General features: G+C 34.8%; 1 protein-coding gene across 4 annotated transcripts in view; it reads right to left on the reverse strand.

The window, feature by feature from the left end:
* The window catches only part of ANKS1B (ankyrin repeat and sterile alpha motif domain containing 1B), a 281,952-nt gene that overhangs the window by 179,799 nt on the left and 80,197 nt on the right, over positions 1 to 21,956 (reverse strand). For all 4 annotated transcript variants that reach the window (XM_070947769.1, XM_070947771.1, XM_070947767.1 and 1 more), the window contains exons 10-12: positions 19,164 to 19,329; positions 15,169 to 15,305; positions 8,524 to 8,704 (exon numbers count right to left, since the gene is read on the reverse strand). In XM_070947769.1, coding sequence (XP_070803870.1) covers positions 8,524 to 8,704; positions 15,169 to 15,305; positions 19,164 to 19,329 — 484 coding nt within the window. The remainder of the gene's footprint in view (positions 1 to 8,523; positions 8,705 to 15,168; positions 15,306 to 19,163; positions 19,330 to 21,956) is intronic.

Genomic DNA, 21,956 nt, shown 5'->3' on the forward strand with positions numbered 1-21,956 from the left:
GTTCTGAAATAACTATTTCCATTGTGTTCTTAAAATTTGCTTTTCCTTTGAATATCCACTTTTGAAAGAAAAAAAAGCTGATTATTCCCTACAGTTTGCAAGAGGACTGGATATGTGGCATTTGGATTATTGGATTAATTATTGGATTAAGAACAATAAATAAGTTGTTCTAAAGTATGACTATCATTTCCATTAATAATTTGCTAAAAGCAAACCCATAATTCCACCTTGTATAATTGCTTCAGTGGAGCTGCCTTTCAAGCAAACATGGTTAACATCTTGCAGCTTTGCCTATTTTATTTCTTGCACCACATCAGGTGGTAATGTGTTTACCATTCTAATTGCTCATTAGACTTTGTGCAGGATGAAGGGGAGAAACAATCTGTTCCACTATTGCATGTTATGTCTTCAATAGATGGACACATTAGGGCATTACTATTTAGAGAATTCACACTGTGTCTATTAGAAAGGAATTGTTTTCCTGCCTATGTTTGTTTATTTTGCACCAGTCCACTTTTCATGTCATCAAAGAAAAGAAAGCCAAAAATAAAGATATAAAAAGGTATGCAAGTAGAGACTAATTTTCAGTACATGCAGTGGGAATTTTCAAGCAGCTGAAAAACCAAATTACATTTAGGGGCTGAAGTGGAATATTTTTTACAGTGATGCCCATTGCATCAACATTAAAAATAGCAGCAAAATGGAGGGTAATGGAATCACAACAATAAAAACATAAAAGTAGAATGCTTTTTAACTGAGATTTTCAGTTAAACTGTGCTTGCTCTAGCAGAAGGTATCACTCTTCAAATAATGCCTGCTTCTGTTATTTTTGGTTCTTCCTTGCCATGTAAGGCTTCCTCTTTCTTCTATTCACTGACTAGAACCACACACTATTACAGTATTACATTGCTCTTTGGAATTTTATGTACATTTTAGCAATAAAAATACATATTTTCATAGCTGTCATTACTTTCTTCAATTCCAATAGTTAGGCTAAATTACCTTCAATGTTTTCTTCCTACTCTTTCTCCAGGTGACAGGAAATTGATTGTTTCTTTGTCACTAAAGTACAGTACATTAATTCACAATTTTCATTATATAGATTATCCACATGCAATTATAGCTGTATATACGGTATCCTACCATTAAGCAATAATGATGTTACTTTCACTGGTTTATTTTATTTTATTTTACATAAAAGTAGTTCTGAATTTCATATGGATTGCATTATGCTAACAAAAATCATGTTGATACTGATGATAATTCTTGGTCAGTATTTATTTTTACATAATTTTTACATAAAAATAATTTTTACAAGTATTTATTTATATTCTTGCATATTTATAATATGCCATTCAGTGTATCCTAATTAATTTGTAGAAACTTAATTCCCTATTCAGATAATGTATTTCTGTCTATTTTTATTTTTTAAACAGCTTCTAAAAGATTTGAGGGTAAATATTTGTCTCTCTCTAAATCTTTTTCTCTCACTCTTTAAAAAATGATCATTGATCCATCATCCATTAGGATAATTGTATTATGTTTTTAATCATGGCAATGAGACATAAGACCCAATTCTAAAAACACTATTCAAAATTAATGTTCCTCACCTAAATGATTTAAAGCAAATTTCCTTAAATTGTTGCATTCAAAATAAAGCCTACATAAAATGATTCAGCTCCATCAATCAAGATTAGTTCAAAAATTTGTTTCCCTATTAATCTAGTTAAGGATTCTTTTACATGCAGTTGTAAAATAATGATTATACACTTTATATTCTTCACAGAAAAAGATATTATTGAGAACATTACAGGTTAGGAATATTTATTCCATAATAAAATAATTTTATTCATCTAGGGGTGTTATAGTAAATATTTTCAGTTAACAGAATAAATGTAGTTTTCATTTTGTATTGTTTAAATACTTGATATTTCTTATTTCCCTTCTTCCTCAAATTGATCTGCGAAAGCAAATTAAAATTGCTTTTGAACAGCAATTCTCGCCATCTATCTATTTATTTATTGCCTTTCTGTTATTAAAGTTACCCCAGATCCTTTTACATAATAAAAACATATTACAATTATAAAGTATATTAAGAGAGAGGGGATGTGCATTCAACAGACTATTAAAATTATCTACTCAGATGAGAGTAGTTTACAATGACTTGATTTTCTAACAAAATAATAAAGTTTTCACCATTGCCAAAAGCTCTTTAAAGAAAGAGCCAACAAAACAACTCAAGGGGAAATTTTGTAATTAAAGTATTACTAATAAAATACATTCTTATATCCCAATGGGACAAGGAATAGGTATCTGACAGTGAACTAATGAATTGCCAAATTCACATGGAAAGAAGGTTCATATCACAGATTCTCATGATGGTTTTATGAATAATAACCACAAAAATGTTTGTTATTATATTATTTCAAAACAATGTGAAATCACAGCTGCTAACTCTTTAGCCGGTATTGGCTTCATACTCCTTGAGCTCTTCTCAAGAACTGGAGATTTTTTAATATATTGGCATAATATATGTGCATATTCAAGCAGTGTGGTATTTTGTAACTGACATATAGAAATTATGTCAATGCACAGATTTTCTAAGTACAAAAATCATAAAAAAATATTTGGGTATGACACCTGCACTGGGATCTCCATGCCAGTTTATGCCATAATCTTCAAATTTCAATTTTCAGATCTAGTTTTTTTCCTGATCTCCAATTCTTTGCCTTCAATTCTACTATTCCCTGGTATCAGCACATCACTTATACACATCCACTTCTTCTTCTCACCCACAATTAAATCTGATGTGTTTTGAGCCAAAACTTTGTATTCAAAAATCCCACAATATTTTAACCTAATTTTGAACTACTATTTCAACTATATTCCACCAATTTTTCATTACTAGCACATGGTAATTTTACAGATGTTCCGATGAATCATTTTGGTGAATGTATTATGTCATTGTTTATAATCAGTTGGTGCAATCTTCTTGCATAAGCTGAGTATATGATCTACTGTTTCTTCCACCTTTTTTGCACAATACACACTTTGAATACTTCGACAACTTTTCAATTCTGGCCTTGATTGCATTAATTTAAATAATATGCTCTTGAGAAGTCAAAATCAAACCTCTAATTTCTTTTTTTCTTTTTCATGATTCATTTGTAAGCCATTAACCAGGTTTTACCTTTACCCACTTTTCCCTCGTTTTTTTAAAAGAAATTGACCATATAAAGTGCTCTTCCTTGCCAAAATTCTGTTGTTTTTACTACAATATTTCATTATTCATATTTTGTTTCCTGCACATATATAAATTCCAATTTTTAATTTGCATTGGTGCTTATTCTTGATCATCTTTTATGTGATCAGCTAATACATACTTTTCTTCTTTGAAACTTTTATTTGAAGTAAACCTTTGCATCCAAGGTGTAATCTATCAATATTATTATTATCTCTTTTATTCATTAAACATGAAACTCAGTCAACTGAACATTTAAAAATGTGTCACAAATAACCTTGACTGGTGCTAGTGGTTGATATGGGTTGCTGCCAGCGTCCTAGGTATCAACCAAGTATCTTCTTAAAATATATGATGTTCCGAGTAGCGCAGTTTTTTGCAGTTCCGCTGGTGTTATTGCAGGAAGCTGCAATTTCTTGATGTCTTTTGTAAAATTCTTGGACATGGTACCAAGTGCCCCGATCACAATGGGTATCACTGTTACATGTTTCATCCATAACCGTGTAGTTTCGATGGCCAGGTTGCAATATTTCGTGATTTTTTCCAGCTCCTTTTCCTTTACTCTGGAGTCTCCTGGTACAGCAATATCAATAAACTGTATGCTTTGGACCTCAACAACCATGATATCTGGTGTGTTGTTCTTGTTATTGTTGTTATGCATATTGAATAGTCATTAGCTTTCTTGATTTTTTGGTCCAAACTGTCCAGTCCAGCTTGTATATTGCATCATTATTGTTATAGTTCATTGAACAGATATTCAAACTCAATTTGGCATTTTTGTCCACCTATTAAGTCCTTCCCAAGGACCTTTTATTGATACTGTCTTTGTTTTCTTTTGCCTCAGACATTCTTCTTGTATTTGCAGATCTTTGCTTTTGTTATCTTCTCCAGTTTTTTCTCTTCTCTTCTACATTTCCAGATACTGCCACATCCATTATACAAACTTTCTTGTCCTTCTTAACAACAGTTGTTAAGTCTCTGGTGTATGTGGCAGGTACTTGAATTTTAAAGTCCCAGAGCACTTTAGCTTTTTAATTCAACAACTTCATAGAAGTTATTGTTTGATGAAGTTAAATATTTTATTCTATTAAGTTTCAGAAGAGCCCAAACGAAGAACAGTATGAAACCACAGGTAAAAAAATAACTTGTTAACAATATTTCAAAATTCTTACCTTTTAAATATTGTGATTATATAATTAAACTAACTTTATTGTTTTTAAAACTATTAGGAATATCTTCTATATATATATATATACCATTTTTTGAAAAATATTGAGAATATGTAAGAAACTAAAAATCACTGAGATTGATGAGCATATAACAGATTATGTAGCAACTGAGGAATTAAAACTTTTTGTTAGTATTAGATGAATCTTGATTAGATCGAAATTGAGAACAGAAATAAAATGAACAGCTTGCTTCTTTTAAAAAAGGGAAAGGAAATGAGGCACTTGTAATTAAGGGAACTAATATTTCACATAATGCATATATTCATTTCTTCAAATGGTCAGTACTTAGAATTCTTATTTTTACAGATTCTCCATTTGCGTCATTTACAATTATATGCTATGTGCTACCCATATCTATCTTTTAACCAGCAACTTCTTCAAGATTGAATTTAAATCTATTGAGGGTAGACACTGAACTCTTGAGGATAGGCTCAGGACATATAACGGAGACTGTAATGCAACATCCAGAAATTATAGGACTCCTATGCATTGCAACCAAAAGTATGGATCTGAAATGTAGATAACACCTTTGTCATAATATAAAAATAATAACTAGAGAAGACACATGAAACAATCAACATCTTCAAAGGAATAAAATTCATAAGGGAAGATGAAAGCAACAACAGACTATCATTCCTGGATATTCCTATCAACAGAGGAAGTGGCGGCAAATTAGAAACATGTCTATTATAAAACTACCCATATGAACCAAGTGCTCTACTACCAAAATTACAATCCAATTTTCTATAACAATTTTCTATAAAGTGTAACAACTTTATTCAGACTGCAGCAACCCATAACACCAGAAAAAGGAAGCCTAAATAACATCTTCCAAAAAAATGGTTACCCACAAAACTTTATCAGAAAGTGCCTGACCATTTAACTCACTACAGCACAACAAACACAAGCTACAAAAGGGATAACTCCATAGTTATCAAAATCAGTTGATCAAAATCAACTTAGAACCAAAAGACTATTACAACCATCCAGCACCACAAACCAACCCAAGCCCTCCAAAACATCAACATTCAAGATCCAATGAACACTCCTTAATTTCACAATAAATGGATAATAATAATTTCAACTGGAACACTGTGAATATCCTAAACCAAGCTAAATCCCCAAACACTAGGGAGTTCCTGGAAGCTTGACCCTCAGACAAATTAACCATCAACAGGCACAATGAGCAACATTTACACAACATTTTTTTTTAAAAAGCTAAAAAGGAAATAATAAGATCAGAATACCACATCGCCAGTAATCAATACCCAGATAAGCAGGAATTAACACCAGGATTAAGGCAGACACACAAGCGAACAATAAACAACAACGTAATCAACAAACTACCAAGGAGAAAACAACAGCATCATCAATACTGACAGGACAAGCTACTGTATATAAACAGAGAGCAAACCCCACTCCACTCTAGAAGATGTTACCTATTTTGGTAATGAAATGTCTGCAAGCAACCAAGCTCAAGAGCATCAAGAACTCCACAAGATAGGCAATAATTAATTTTATTAGACCTTATCAATTGTTTAATATACTCACAGGTGCTGACAGTAATTTAATACTTAAAGGTGTCTATAAAGCCTGTAAAATTATTATGCTTCTTACTGAAATAATCTGTCAGACATTCAGGCCAGAAATGTAACACTTTATTGATAGACTCTATTTCACAGAATGCAACGTGTAAAATGATCTGGTGATCAGTAAAACTGTCTTCAGTTTATATGAAATGTAGTTGAGACAAAAGATCAGTTACAGCATTACATAGGTCCTGGAATTCACTGGATAAGAGTAAAGTTGGGTTATTTTTAAAGGCATTGTTTTAAATACAAATATACCTGTCAGGGATAAGCAATCAGAACAAATCTGTGAATAGGCGAAGCAATTTCTTTATTGTTGAACATTATTTACAAGAATCTTGCCAGACTGACTGGGAAAAGGCAAATATAGTCTTAAAGATTTGATCTTAGACATTTTCTCCCCAAATTTTCCACTCCATTCTGGAATGTCTCTTTTCTCTCCCTAGAGGCACCTCTTCTCCTTCAACTTCCACCACAGTACTTATGTATATCTGTTTACTTGATTTCCTGTTGCCTTTCTGTTAGCATGAAATATTTTATGTGGCTTGTAGTATGAAACATACACACACAAATGTCCAATTTTTTAAAAATAAAAACAAATACATTAAATATATATAATATATTCAATGAACATTCAACACACGATGAGAGCAATTTTATAAAATGTAGGAGAAAGCAAATACAGTTCCCAAAAGAATCATTTTTCAGCTAAGACTGATATGTAGAAACCACCATTTATTTTTAAATTACAGTATTCCATTTCATTTCCAGGCTTACCACCTAAGTTTTAAATAGTTTTTCTAATAAACTGATAAATGCTGAGCTGAGTTGCATCTCCAGGCATGTACTTAGTTCCTTATGGTTCATTAAGAAAATTTCCTAAACTCTCTGACCTTTTATCTCAATCCTGACCAGAATTCTTTTAATTGGGTTTAGGAGACAAAGCTTTGCATTCATTTTGTCTTGTATGTCTTTCCCTATTGCTAATTTGTCAGCACTAATTGCTGGAGACTGGGGAAAAAAAAGTTCTCAGGAAACAGATCTCGAAATGAGCATAGGAACAGATACAAAATAACCAAGTTTATTAAAGCACAAATATAATGTAAAATTCTTCTGCTGGATGGAATACAAAACGAAATCAGTATAGAAAAGAGGATGAAGCAGCTACCAAGATTTAGAAGAACCAAGGATGTAAATTAAAGTTAGACATAATACAAAAAAATGACACCATGTTTATAATCTGTTAAATAAGACTTCTCATTCAATTAGAACTATTTGTTCTTCACTAGAATTACTTAGCCCAATTTTTCGTACAACATATTTTCTGGCAGTGGGATAAGCCAAATTCTTCATATCTCAACAACCTTTTATTTTACAAATACACTCTTACTATGCTGATCTTTGGCTATCATGACCATAGAAATGTTGAAGAAATTTCATCCTCCAGACAGATACCAATTTTTGCATTCCATCATTGGTCAGGCAGAGGAAGAAGTGGTTGGCTTATGGAAAATATTGAGTATTGTGAGGAGGCAAAAATGATGAATAAACTTAAGACAGGGGTGCAGGGGTGGGTTCCACTTACCTTCGCTACTTGTTTGCAATGGGAGCGCGCTTGCGCGTGCCGCTTCTGCACATGCGCAGAAGCTTCTGCACATGCGCAGAGCGTCCGTGATGATGTCCAGGCGGGTGGGCGGAGCCTCCCGCCACTGTTACTACCGGTTCGCAAGATCAGGACCGAACCGGTAGCAACCCACCACTGCAAGGGTGATATGCAAATATACACATTTTGAAAATCATTTTTGGAAAAGACAACTTCATTATACACAAAAAAGAATGTAAGACTTAAGAAATGTTTACTTCTCATTCTAATTCAAATGAATTAGCACTGATGAAATTAATGGAAAGACTAGGGATGAAGGATTTTGTCAAACAAAATTTTAAAATACTATTGGTAGATATTTTCAGACAATTTATACAGCAAGAATTAAAAACAAATAAATGATGATGATGATGATGATGATGATGATGATGATGATGATAATAATAATAATAATAATAATAATAATAATAATAATAATAATAATAATAATACTTTGATATATGTGTGTGTATACTTGGCTAATTTTTAAGACCGTATAAAATATTTAACTATAAGTGTTAGATAAATAAATGTATCACTTAATTTCTTATATACAGCAGGTAGTTCTTGTTTATGACTTCCTTGTTCAATGAGTGTTTGAATTTATGACAGTGCTGCAAAACCTTATAACCAATCCTTTAAAAGCAAAGGAAAGCTAAAGTAAGAAAATAAGCACAGTTGCATTTTCACTTATCTGTTCCAATTGTGATCAATAAATGAGGACTACTTGTATTGGTTTTGGTACTCATAAAATAATTATTCAGCGACCTGGATTGTAGCTTTCATCAGCACCCACAGTTTTAAACTTCAATCTTTGTTTACCTGGTATGTTATTTTCTTCAATACTGTCCTCAACAGACACAGTGGAGCAGTTGGCTGGACTAACTGGAGAGCTGGAATTAAAGCTTGTGTATCTTACAGAGGAGTTGATTTCAAAATAGTTGTGGCTCTGATTTAATCGATTAAATTCAAAAGCTGATACTATTGATGTACGTTGCTTGGCCTGCAAAAATAAATTAATTAGAAGTAGACACTACTTTATTTTTTTCTACAGGTACAGCTCACTTCCTCTGTTCAGTTTTTAAAACCAGATGCTAACAATTGTTATCAACTTCTTTAAATACACCCAGAATAAGAAATGTATTATAATCAGAAATACAAAATCAAGGTAACATTATTCATTGTTCTACAAAAACAACCTGAATGCCAATTTTTAAAAAATCCAATTCTTGGAACATATCAAAATATTTATTTATAAAATACTTATTCTCTATAACCAAAGTTGCACTGAAAATTACGGTATATACACTAATGAAAAAAGGTTAATATTAGCAGTTTCAAAATTCTTTTCAGCTTTAAAAGACAACATGGGAAGATAAAAGTAAGAAAATTCCTGATAGATCAGAGATCAGCCAATGACCCAAATAAAACAACATTACCCAGTTTCCTCTTGGATAGTGGATAGTTAACACATTCAACTTATGATTCAAGCCGCAGCATGTAACCATCAAAACTATAAAACATTGGTATTTTCGACAAATTAAAGCAATATTATTTTTAAAATAATGAATTGATAGTTATAACCACATTTGCAGCAGAAGTACTAATAATGAAGCTAATGCTTAAATATTTTGGACACAAAAAGTTCAAAAAAACTAAGGAAAATATATGTCCCTGGAAAAATGGAAGGCAATTGAAAAAGAGGCTAAAAGAAGACAAGGTTATTAGGTATTATTACTGATGACACAAAATGACCTCACAACAACCCCCCAAAAAACCACAGTTATAGCTTTACAATTTGGATGAAATGATTGGATCATGAAGAATCGAAAGCTGCCAAACAACAACAGAACCACATCAATGGCAACAAATTCCATAGTTTGACAATTAATATAAATTTATTTTCAATTGCTCATCCTGAAGAAGCCTAGAATAATATATTAAAAAGAACAATAAAAAAGGAATAATTTGATTAAAAAATCAACCACAAAATATCTATCATAAAAGAAGATAATACAAAAATTAAAACAGGGATCATTTTTTTAAAAAATTAAAAATATTTTTTTTATTTTAAATAAACAATCTTAAAAGGCTGATTGATCCTGAAATTAAAAGGTTTCATTGACACATGTTTAATGTTAGTCCTTCTTTGCAATCTTGGAAACTGCAAGTGAAATTTTCATCCCACACTTATAGTGAATTCAATTTATTTATTTAGCAGATTTATACAGCCACCCACCACACAAAAGATTACTCTGAGCAGCAATGGCAATAAAAACATGGCAATTAAAAATCATGAAACACTCAAAGGCAGATGAAAAACAAAACATAAAACCCCCAAGATTTCAGAGAACAGTCACGTCACTTCATATAGTTACCTTGCAGGCTCACTGTAGTCAAAGATTAAAACCAGCACCTTGAATTACACCTGGAAACAAATGCAATTGCAATGCAATTTGTAGACAGAGTATAACATGGGTCATCCTGGGGCACACAAAACTGTCTAAACAGCCACATATTGCATCAAGTGAAGCTTATGGATACTCATCAAGGGCAGCCCTATGTGGAACGCGTTACAGTAAACCATTCTGGAGTTGAGCAGGGTATCAGTAACTGTAAGTAGAACTTTATTCTCCAGGAAGGAGCACAACTGACACACAACATAAAGTCATGCAAACACCTTCTTAACTAAGACTTCTACCTGCTTCGCAAGCATCACATCTATCTGGGGCAATGACACCCCATCCAATTACCAGATTCCAGAAGACCCAAAAGAGCTACTCAATCTTGTCAAGATTCAACTGAAGCATGTTGTTTCCCATCCAGATCCTCACAGTCTCCAGGCACTGAGCAGGACATCAACAGCTCTGCTCAGTTTGCCAGAGGAAGAGACATACAGCTAGGTATCATCAGTATACTGATGATTCTTCACCCTACAACAATAAACGAACTCACCCAGGGACTTCATGTACATATTAAATAGGTTTTGAGAGAATATTGAACTCCATGGAACACCACTTAATATAGGCAAAAGGCAAGACTTCTAACTCCAAGAATCAGTATCCAGTATTTAGACTTCTGGGGGAGGTATGGCAAATCAAAGATAGCTCCACAAAAGCAGAACCAATGATCATGGCCAAGATCAAGGAACTAGTGAGTAGACTTTATGGAAATTCTCAGTCATCCAGGTCATGGTTGTCCCAAAGGTGCTTTTTTCAAGATGCAACTGGACTTTCTGGTTTTTCTTTGAAGACGTTTCGCTTCTCATTCAAGAAGCTTCTTCAGCTCTGATTGGATGGTGGGGAATGGAAGGATTTATACTCCTTGCAGACACCTGATCATTTGCATTTTTAGCAGGTTGTTAAGGTCACCTGGAGGTTTATCTGTGTCTTCAGGGTCACCTGATGACACAGATAAACTGATTTGCATAACTCAGGCAACCTTGATGACACAGATAAACCTCCAGGTGATCTTAACAACCTGCTAAAAGAATGCAAATGACTAGCTGTCTGCAAGGAGTATAAATCCTTCCATTCCTCACCATCCAGTCAGAGCTGAAGAAGCTTCTTGGATGAGAAGAGAAATGACTTCAAAGAAAAACCAGAAAGTCAAGTTGCCTCTTGAAAAAAGCACCTTTGGGATAGTGAGTAGACTGGTTCCTTGAAACTTCTCCAGAGAAGTAGAAGATGGGATGCCCCTCACATGTGCTCCAGATAGTTGCACCTTTGAGGAGACCATAGGACAATGGTTTCCCATTCAAAGTTTTAAAAATTAAAAAGGAAAATACAAATGATGAACCAAGAGAATTACCTGGAAAATGTTTTCTTATTGGACCTACAAAAGAGGCTTGTTAAAATGTTAAAGACATCTGTATGATTGGATAAAGAATTGAAGAAAAATCAAATTTTATGAATCAATAATATTTGATTGAATTAAAGATTAAGATTTTTAAAAGTAAGAGGAAGGAATACAAAGTTATTTATTTGATCAAGGTTAAAATATTACTTTTTTGGTCAAGTTCTGGAAACCCTTTATGGATTTTTTTGCTGACACCAGGATTCAAAAGTTTATGTTTTATGGCTTTGTTTATAGATAAAATATTGGATATGAGATGAAGAAACATATATGTTCCTTTATGGGATTGAAGAGTTATTAAATGTGTTTATATTTATTGTGATGAAAGTTGGAAGTCACTTCTTTATTTCTTTTTCTTTAATGTATTCTTTCATTTCTTTTTCTACCACTTTAATTCTTTTTTCCATTGTCCTCTTTTTCTAAGTTCAATTTATATTAAGATTTTACTATTGTATTAAAATTCAGAATACAATCATATTCAAGAAATCAGAATCCAATATTTATACTATTTGCTTTTATGCTATATTACTGAAAAATTCCTTTTATTTCTATAAGATTTCTTACTACTCTCTTTGTAACAATTGTATACGCCATATGTCTATCTGTACAGATATTTCATCCATTGGCTGGCAAGCATAAAAACAAAGAAGCATAAAAATTATTGTTAGAACAAGCTATTGTGTGATAATGTGAAACAGCTTTTAAATGCTATTTTCAATATGGAATTGTCAACAGATGGATGGAGAGCATTGGATAGCATAATCTTTGATTATTTTTTTACTAATTCAATGTCTGGACTTAATTGAAGTCAGTGGCAAGATTCCCACTGGATTCACTTAGAGAACATTACTCAGCTAATCATTCATTATATCATTCAGTATTTTTGAAAGAGTGGATGAAATAATGAAATAAGGACCTAATTATCAACCTTGAAGATTACTCATCATTTTAAAAATAAAATTATTTTGATACATGTATATCCAATGCACTAAGCTAGACTGAGGGACATGATATAAGGAGACACACACACACTGAGAGATGTACACCCAAACACAAAACACACACACACTGAGAGACATACACCCAAACACAATTTGGGTAGAGAATGTTTTTCTGCATCACTTACAATGCTAGAATTTAAAGTGCTTTACTGAAGCTAAATGTGGAAGACGATTTTTCTTCTGAAAACAGTCCCTGGTGCCAGAAAGATTGGGGACTGCAGTCATATAGTGCAGGGATCCCCAGCTGTGGACCAGTACCGTACATGGCTTTGGGAACTGGACCACTCAAGCAACAGGTGAGCAAGCAAAGCTTTATCTATGCACGCATGGGATATAGATTGCACATGAAACCACCACTCCCCAGGCATGGAATGGAGATATCATTGGTTGCACTTTTGGATGATCCAGAAGCATGGAGTAGCCCAGTAATAGGTAACTTTTTTGCCATCATGTGCCAAAAACGGGGGGAGCGCGATCCCCCGCGCTCCCCCACTTTTGGCATGTGATGGCCCAGTGGGCCCAATGGGCCCAGATGACCCCGGGTGTGACACAAAGGCAACACAGCCAGAGAACCGATATGAGTCCCTTTATTATCACCAACTGTGCCCCCAATGTCCCTTTCAACTCTCCAGCCTGGAGAAAGCTCTTCCACTAACCTGTAATAGTCTTTGGCTGACAGTACTTCAGTTCCAAACGTTGTAAGCAGAAAACTTTCAACTAAAAATCCAACAAGGCAAGACAAGGTAATGACAAGGGCAAGGGCAAGCAAAATAGGGAATTCCAGAAGTGAAGTAGCATGGCAGTAAATCAAACCAGTTGGGAGGATGCCAGGAACTCAGATAAACACCAGATGAACTCAGCATTTGTTCCCGACAACCACTCCTCCCATTTGCCTCTCCTTTTAAACTCCATCAGTAGCTGTGCCTTGTAAATAGGACTGGGTCCTTTCCTCCGTCGTAACCCATGCAACCCACGTTGCTCTCTTCTCCATTCCTTCCTACGCTGCCTAGGATGAGGAGGGGGTGGGGCTTGGTCTTCATCTGAACCCCCTCTCCCTTGTTCTACCTGTCCTCTGCTCTGTCCAGCCTGACTTTGCACTTCCCCAATTTCTTCCACAGCCAACAGATCCACTCTCTCACTCCCTGTTAGCTGCTCTTGTTCCTCTTCGGATTCAGACTGCAACAGGGGCATGACAACCTGTTTTTCGCCCTCCCCAGGCTCCAGAGGCCTTCTTGGAGCCTGGGGAGGGCGAAAACAGCCCCCCCCCGGAGGCCCTCTGGATGCCGGAAACAGTCCATTTCCCAACTTCCGGTGGGACCAGAAGGCCTGTTTTTCGCTCTCCCCAGGCTCCAGAGGCTTTCTTGGAGCTTGGGGAGAGTGAAAATGGCCTCCCCACCCCCCAGAGGCTGGAAACAGCCCATTTCCCGACTTCTGGTGGGCCTCGAAGGCTGAAAAGCATACACACTGGAGCTCAGCTAGGGCAACGCTCGCTTGCCCACAGATACGGTTCTGCGTTCCACCAGTGGCACGCGTGCCATAGGTCCACCATCCCAGGAGTAGTGCATCTATCCTAGCTCTCAGCAGCATCTCAGCAGCCTTACCCCTCCCAGAAGTCTAAATACTGGATACTGATTCTTGGAGTTAGAAATCTTGCCTTTGGCCCATATTAAGTGGTGTTCCATGGAGTTCAGTATTCTCTCCACACCTATTTAACATATACATGAAGTCCTTGGCTGAGTTCATTTGTAGTTGTGGGGTGAGGAATCATCAGTATACTGATGATACCTAGCTGTATGTCTCTTTCCCTGGCAAACTAAGTAGTGCTGTTGATGTCCTGCTCAGTGCCTGGAGACTGTGAGGCAATAAATAAAACTAAAAATTAAACATAAAATTGCCAAAGTTAAGAATGTATACAATTCCAAATCATAGTTTAATGTTATATGTATACATGAAAACAAGTGTACAGAAATGATTGCTCTGGTTTCACTTTGCTGGATTTCTGATTTATCCAGGAATAAGCATTTAAAAGCATATATGGTTTCTATACAGACCAGTTAAGCAAACTCCAATTTTTTACTGTTTTATTAACCAATTGACTTTAATTTATTCCACAAATGATAATAATTCACATGCAAAAGCAAGCAAAGCACTAGATAAAGAATTGAAAGTTGATTTATTCTTCCACTGAAAACAAAAGAGCAAGGGAACATTAATTGGGCTCTGTGCTGCTCAGGCACAGAATGCCAGGTGTTGTTGCCCACAAACTCTCTTCTAATATCTACCAAAGAATGGCAATGTAGACAACTACGTACATTACTAGTGGCTTGCCCTATCAGCATTGGAAGTGGTCTTGGTGGTTCCCTGATTTGGCTGTTCTTTAACTGTTAACTGGTTTGTCAGACACACAGGTGTAATGTATTTAACACTAAAGCAATAATATAGATTCATGTCTTTGTATCCAAACAAGATACATCTCTCTGCAATGTTTAGGAATTCTATTTCAAAGTCTTTAAACAAGCCATATTACAATGTTCATATTGGAAACCTGAAAGAGAAAAAAATTGTTTTCAGATAAACTCAAATGAAATAATATCTATTTATGACTACTCACCTGAGGTCGTATAACTTTTACTATATTTTTCAGCGCGGTATCTGGTGATGGAGGAGAGCAGTCAGGTGTTGGGCCTGTTGAACTGTTTCTATGGTTACCGGTACCTGGTGCAGTAATTGCTACTTGAGGTGCATTATCTATGAATAAAAATAGTGTTCTGGTGATTACACAATATTACACAGAATATACTGTGAAAACAGAAAATGGCTTTAAAGACAAATGATTCAGTATTTTATAATTTATTATAATTATTAGATCTATAATTCATATTGTTTGCATTCAGGTTGAGATATTCATTTATTGTTTTCTACAAAGCCTGTCACTGATCACAGCTAATGCTTAGCATTTCAATGCAGGAAACTATTCATGTGCAGAAAAAGGTTTATGTTCATAGGTTGCCTGTCAAAACTAGAGAGGAAACTGGAAGTGTGAGAGGAAAATTAGGAATTTAGGAATATTAGTATGATACTTACTGTACTTAAAAATGGATAGATGGTTAAAAATTATAGTTCTGATATCTTCTGTATAGGAATGGAGAAATATACTAAAGGCTTTTTAAGTTCCAACAGGTGGTATTAACTCACTTGTGGGAAAATCAGCTTGTCTATTAGGATGTGAACTGGTGACTGGACTGCCCCACCAACCAATTCAATGACTAAAAAAAAAATCATCACTATCATCATTCAAATGAATATAAGAGTCAAATTAACTGCCTAGATATGGTCTTAAGTGGGAATTTTATACAGAGGAATACAGTCCAGATGTAACTACTGACCCTAAGATATATAAAAGCTCTTTTTAAGTATTGGTATATACTTAAATATTTAATTTATACTTAATTTGTATATACTTATAGGTGGTGAGTATAATGAGGAAAACATGGAGGGCTAACCACTAGGCTAAAGGCTAATCAATATAGAGTGCCACTACCATCTATTTGCTAATGTGCTCCTTAAAGCCTAAAATGGATTACACGAAGCTAGAGTTAATAACAAACTGGCAAATGAGAAACTGCTGTGTTATCATTGCAATGGAAATTTGGTTAAAGCATTCTGTCCCGAATACTGTTGCTAGCTTAGGTGGACTTTCAATATTTTGGCTTATTTTCTTTTGAGGGAGGGCATTAGAATTTCATTTTTTTTAATATGTGCTAGTGTGTTCACAGAAAAAAAATGACAATAAAAATGAGCAAACACGTACTGTATATTGTCATTACTAGCACATACGTGCACACTTAATTGGAAGGATTAATTGTCTTAAATAAACATGTAGCCCTATTTGAGAGGAAGGACTTGTAGGGAATAATGTTCTTTCAAAGTCAAAAGAGAGTTGGTTTTAAAAAGTAAGAGGATGAGAAGGTGTGGAAGAATCACTCTCTTTCCTTTTCATTAAATTAGTGTTTCTCACTCTCAGAAATTTTAAGATCATGGATTTCAACTCCAAGAATTCTCCAGCTTCAATCTTCATCATGGAAACCTAGAAGGGCATGCAACTCTTCCCCCGTTTCATCGTTCCTTGACTACAACCAACAAAGTGTTTTCTGCTTCATATTCATCTACTGTATCTGTTATGGATTCCTGTGATTCTATACCTGAAGAATTGAAACTAGAAGACTGTCAGGTTATAGCTGAGGAATTAATAGGTTGTCAGCACCTGTGAGTGATAAATCAAACCCAGCACAGGGAGCTACTGACTCATATAAGGAGTTAGAGCCTGACCTCAAAAGAATACTAAGCCCTAAAACACATCACCACCAAAGAGGGATGAATGACAGCAGAGACCTATACAACTCCTCAAGAGAGGAGCTCCCTCATTTAGACAAAATCAGGAATTATGTAGGAGCATTCTCCAAAACTCTTCATTTTTTTTTGGAAACTGTTGTCTTGCTTCCTCATTTGCATTCCTGTGTCAGATATGCCACTCTTCCCTTCCTATGCCAAGTATATTTTACCTCAAAATTAGTGAGCAAAAGGAAAGTCCAGGACCAGGACAGAATCATAAAAGGCAAGGCATTTCAGAATAGCTGGAAGCTGCCAGTGAGATTACTATATATGCAAATGCCAAAAATGATCTAATAAACTTGGTCTCGTGGAAATATCTAGATGAAAATCAGATGTGGTCTCCAATCTTGAATGTGGTGGAGGGAAATTACCACCAGCAGAATGCTTGTAGGAGGCAATGGCTTAATTCAGTTACTCTTTTAGGAGACACAAGAAAATATTCTGTTCTTGGAAAAATGGGAGGCTTCAAGAATGGGAAGTGTGTCAGAACGAATTCCATTACAGGCTTGAATAGTAGCCATTTGTTTAAAATGAAGCATAAGCAAGGAATCCTCTTTAGACCTATAACTTTTGCCTGATGAGCAGATGGTAGCAGGACATTGTGCAGATCCAGCTTTATGCAGTTATGGTCTTTCCTGCTCATTCCACTCATGTCCTTGTTAATTCTCATTTGGACTATTGCAACATTCTATACATATGGCTGTCCTTAAATACTATCTGCAAGCTACAGCCATCTGGAATGCTGAATATTTATAGGGCGTGTCAAATTTTTCAACTTTCCAAACATTAGGGGTGCTCAAAAATTGTGACATGCCTTGAGGATTGTACAGATATTTTGGTTACTTTAATATAATTTAGATGTGCTTGGTAAATAACTACATAAATATAACTTTTAAACATTTTGTTTGTTTCATTTGGATAACAAATGAGTTTCAACTGGATTTTATGTATGCATAATTCTTTTCTTCTTGATATTGAGGCATTATGATATGTGATTGCTCAAAAATCAGTGTTCTCTCATTTACTGTAGTAGAAAAAAACTGTTTCAATTATACTGACACTCTTGGATATTATCTAGAGAGCAGAAACTGTGAGGAGTCTACAAATTGGGCCTACGTACCATTATACAGTCAAAGACTTACCTACTCTTTAACAAGTTTTGGTTTTAATATTTTTGAGCTTTAATGACTTTGGTTTAAATATTTTCATTATACATAGATTAGATTTTATCCCTTGGTTATAAATATCCCAGAGATGGACAGCTATATACATATTTTAAATAAATAAAAGACATTTCCTTCAAATACTTGTATTTTTCTTTTAAAATATGAAATAGGAGAAGCTACCACAATTATAAAAATAATATGGCAAAAATATAAATACATAAATAAATAAATACATGCATGCATACATACATAAATATATAAATAAATGACAAAAAATCCAGAACAGTTTTAAGATTACTATAATGCAGAGTTTATTATATGAGAAAAATAGCATATGTATAGTAATTTCAGACACTGAAATTCAATCACCTCCTTATTGCTCCTCAATTTTTTCACTCCAGGAAAAAATCTTGAAAGTTTATATACTTTGGTCTGGATTGTTCTAGAAATAGGAATGAAGGTATCACAGAACAATGGAAACTGAAATTCTGACAGAAAAAAAGCATTGCAAGCTGTATTGGAGAGGAAGAATATGGAACCCAGTCTTTTTTTCACAGGAATTCAAAACTATAAAATATTTTTGGAAGTTAGTCTTTTAGAAAGGCGCAGACATCTAGCTGAATATCCACTGTGTGCTATTACAACTTTGACTGAATTAACATCTGTCTCAAGAAAGCTAGGGATGCCCTCTTTTAGTTTCAAATTTATCTTGGGACCATATTTGGGAGTGGCATGAATTTGTTATGTGCTAAAACATCCTCAGGTTAGGCAGCTAAAAGCAGCAATAGAAACTCTACAACTTTTTGTTGTGGTTTACTCTTTCTCACAAGAAGATGGTCTGGAGAAATTATCCTTCTCTCTAAATGCCATATTTATGTAGCAACTACAACTCAGCTGGATTTGTCCTTAATGCTTGTTTGTGCTTCCCGCACAGATAAGCATTAAGTAATAAAATTCCTGCATATTTCTCAAAATCAGCTAATAGTATAAACAAAAATCTAGGTAGCATAAGTAGTAATACTTATAAAATCAAAACCAGTAAAAACACCTATTTTTGATGAAACTCCTCTTGTTATTTCTAAAGAACAAGGTTTCTTCGTAACTGTTGTATCAAGAAAATCACAGAGACCATTCTCATTTTCTACAGGAAATGTTTCTGAAGAAACAGATGGCACTGCTTCCAGTGTAGCACTTCTCTTCTTTGGAAAGGCTTCCTGAAATATAGAAATAGAATTATATAATAGAGTTGGCCTTGTAGAGGACAGAAAAGAAAGCTATTTATAATTGTCATATATACACTATCATATTTACTGAAAGTCAATTACAACAATTATAAGGATTTTTAAAATAACTTTCCATTAAAAAATAATTTAAGATTAAAGTTAGTTTTTAGAGCTCTGCAAGTACATCTTTGAAACAAAAATGTATTTAAAAAGCTACCTACTAATGCATCTTAATAATAAAAATTACTATTAAATTATTATTATTTGCATAAACATATATGTAAATAAAGAACAATTGCAACCATCTTGCCTTTCATAAAAGACTATTGTGCGGATCAGAAGGAGGGTGAGAAGATATCTGTAGACTCACATCCTAGACATAAACTGCTTCAACTCCTCCCCTCGGGACAGCTCTACAAGGCATTGCATGCCAAAACAACTAGACACAGAACAATATTTTCCCCTGTGCCACAACTCTGCTGAACACCTAATTCTTAGAGTGCTGTGTAATGTCTATGTATATTTACCCATGTAGCGTGGCTTTAGTATCATTATTTATCCTTCTTATTATCTTATTTGCTCCCCCTTTTTATTGTGGGGATGATGATGATGATGTTGCTTTGCATGTACACTAAGTGTTTCTGTACTCGAGATAAATTTATTTTGTGTCAAATAACACTTGGCCAAATAAAGTTCAATTCAGTTCAATTCAATTCAAATATCACTGCCTCAACAAGCTATGGACATTTTGCCTTTCTTCGAAAATGACAAAGGGACATTGTCTTCAAATCTTCTAGAACTTTTTCTATTTCCATGCGGAAAGTTATCATTATATACCTTGCTGATATAAATGGAAATTCTATATGCATATAGAATTATATGGCCCATTTAAAGTTGTTGTGTTCTCTCTTTAGTTTATGTAATCTTGGGAGTCTCACAAGGCTTTATCTGCCAGCTAACTGATCTATAATCAGCTGAGCATCTGGAAATTCAGAAAATCACTTTTCTACATCATCTACTACCAGTACTAATAATAGCAAAATAATAATACTAATACTTTTACTACTAATAATAATAGCAAAAGAGAAAAATGAATAGTTATATCCTACTTTCAGTCTTTAGCAAGATTGCTGCTTCTTGGCTAAAACAGTAATCTTGAAAAGTTTGCATAGGGTTGGATGAGAGGAGAAAGAAATATATTACATTTTCAAGAATATATTAATTGTTGTTTCATAATTGAGTAATATATTGAAACTCAAATTCTGACATCCATCAGTCTAATTTTAGTCTCAACTAGGGATGATTCAGTTTTCAAACTCTACAAACTAATCTGAAATGTCAAAGCTATCTGTGATTGCATGCAGAAAAAATATGTTATCATAAATCAGTTACTTGGTAATAAATAATTTAAACTAGTTCTATCTTAGAAATAGTAGAAAGTTCCCAAAAATGTACTTAATATTAAAAGTATCATATTAATAGTGCACATAACAAAGAAAACAATAGTAGACTGTTTGACAATAAAAGTTATCAGAGTTATGTGGGGGGCTAGAACCTGATATTGATACCAAACAGCACGGCTGCTTTCCCTCATAGTAAGCTCACAGTGATGACAGGCATGGGGAAATATTGCAAGCGACAGGAGTAGGCCACTGATTGTCTCCCTAACCCTAACAATATCCATCATCCCCAATCCCTGCCCCTACTCACCAGGGCCCCCACTATACTCATCTCATTACCAACCAATAAGAAGGGCAGCTCTAACATTCAACATTCAGCAGCCACGTAGTTCATCTAGCTGACAAGTTCAATCAATTTAGTTCCCCATCAGCATCCTGCTCTTGGCATGTAAGTCCAAGGAGAGAAGGAAAAAAAATAGTACATCCTTACAGTACATCTCCTTAATCCATAGGTGTCAAACTCAATAGCATCATGGGCCGGATTGTGACATATCACAATGTTTTTTGCCTTTGCAGAACTGGGGTGGGAGCGGCCTGCGTGTGTCATATCCATAACCCTAACCCTAACCCTAACCCCCACCCACCACAAATTCCCCACCCCTAAACCATCCAAACATCCACACAACAGACCAAGTAATGCTGTCCAACAGCTCACTGATGGTGGCCCTTTAGTTCGTTGTTGACTGCAATTATAGCTCTGGGATAAAAACTATTCAGAAAATATGTGGTCCGAGTTTTAATTGTTCTGTATCTTCTGCCATAAGGCAACAGTCCAAAAAGATTGGAAGCAGGATGGGAAAAGTCGCTGAGAATGTTATGCAACTTCCTCAAACAGCGAGATTCGAAGATGTCATCCAGGGCTGGTAGCTGGAGCCCGATGATATTCTGGGCAGTTTTAATGATTCTCTGTAGAGCTTTTTTGTCTGCTACAGAGCTACTCCCATACCATGCAAGAATGCCGTATGTCAGGACACTCTCAATGGTGCTGCGATACTAGGACAGAGTAGATGTTGAGATAGATTTATCTTCCTGAGCATTCTCAGGAAGTACAGCCTCTTCTGTGCCTTCTTCACAAGCATGTTAACATTCATAGTCCATGAGAGGTCCTCCGACATATAAATGCCCAGAAATTTAAAACTGCCAACTCTCTCCATCTCC

Source organism: Pituophis catenifer, unplaced genomic scaffold (assembly GCF_029215685.1).
Source record: "Pituophis catenifer annectens isolate HBS135680 unplaced genomic scaffold, rPitCat1.0.hap2 SCAF_7, whole genome shotgun sequence".
NCBI lineage: Eukaryota > Metazoa > Chordata > Lepidosauria > Squamata > Colubridae > Pituophis > Pituophis catenifer.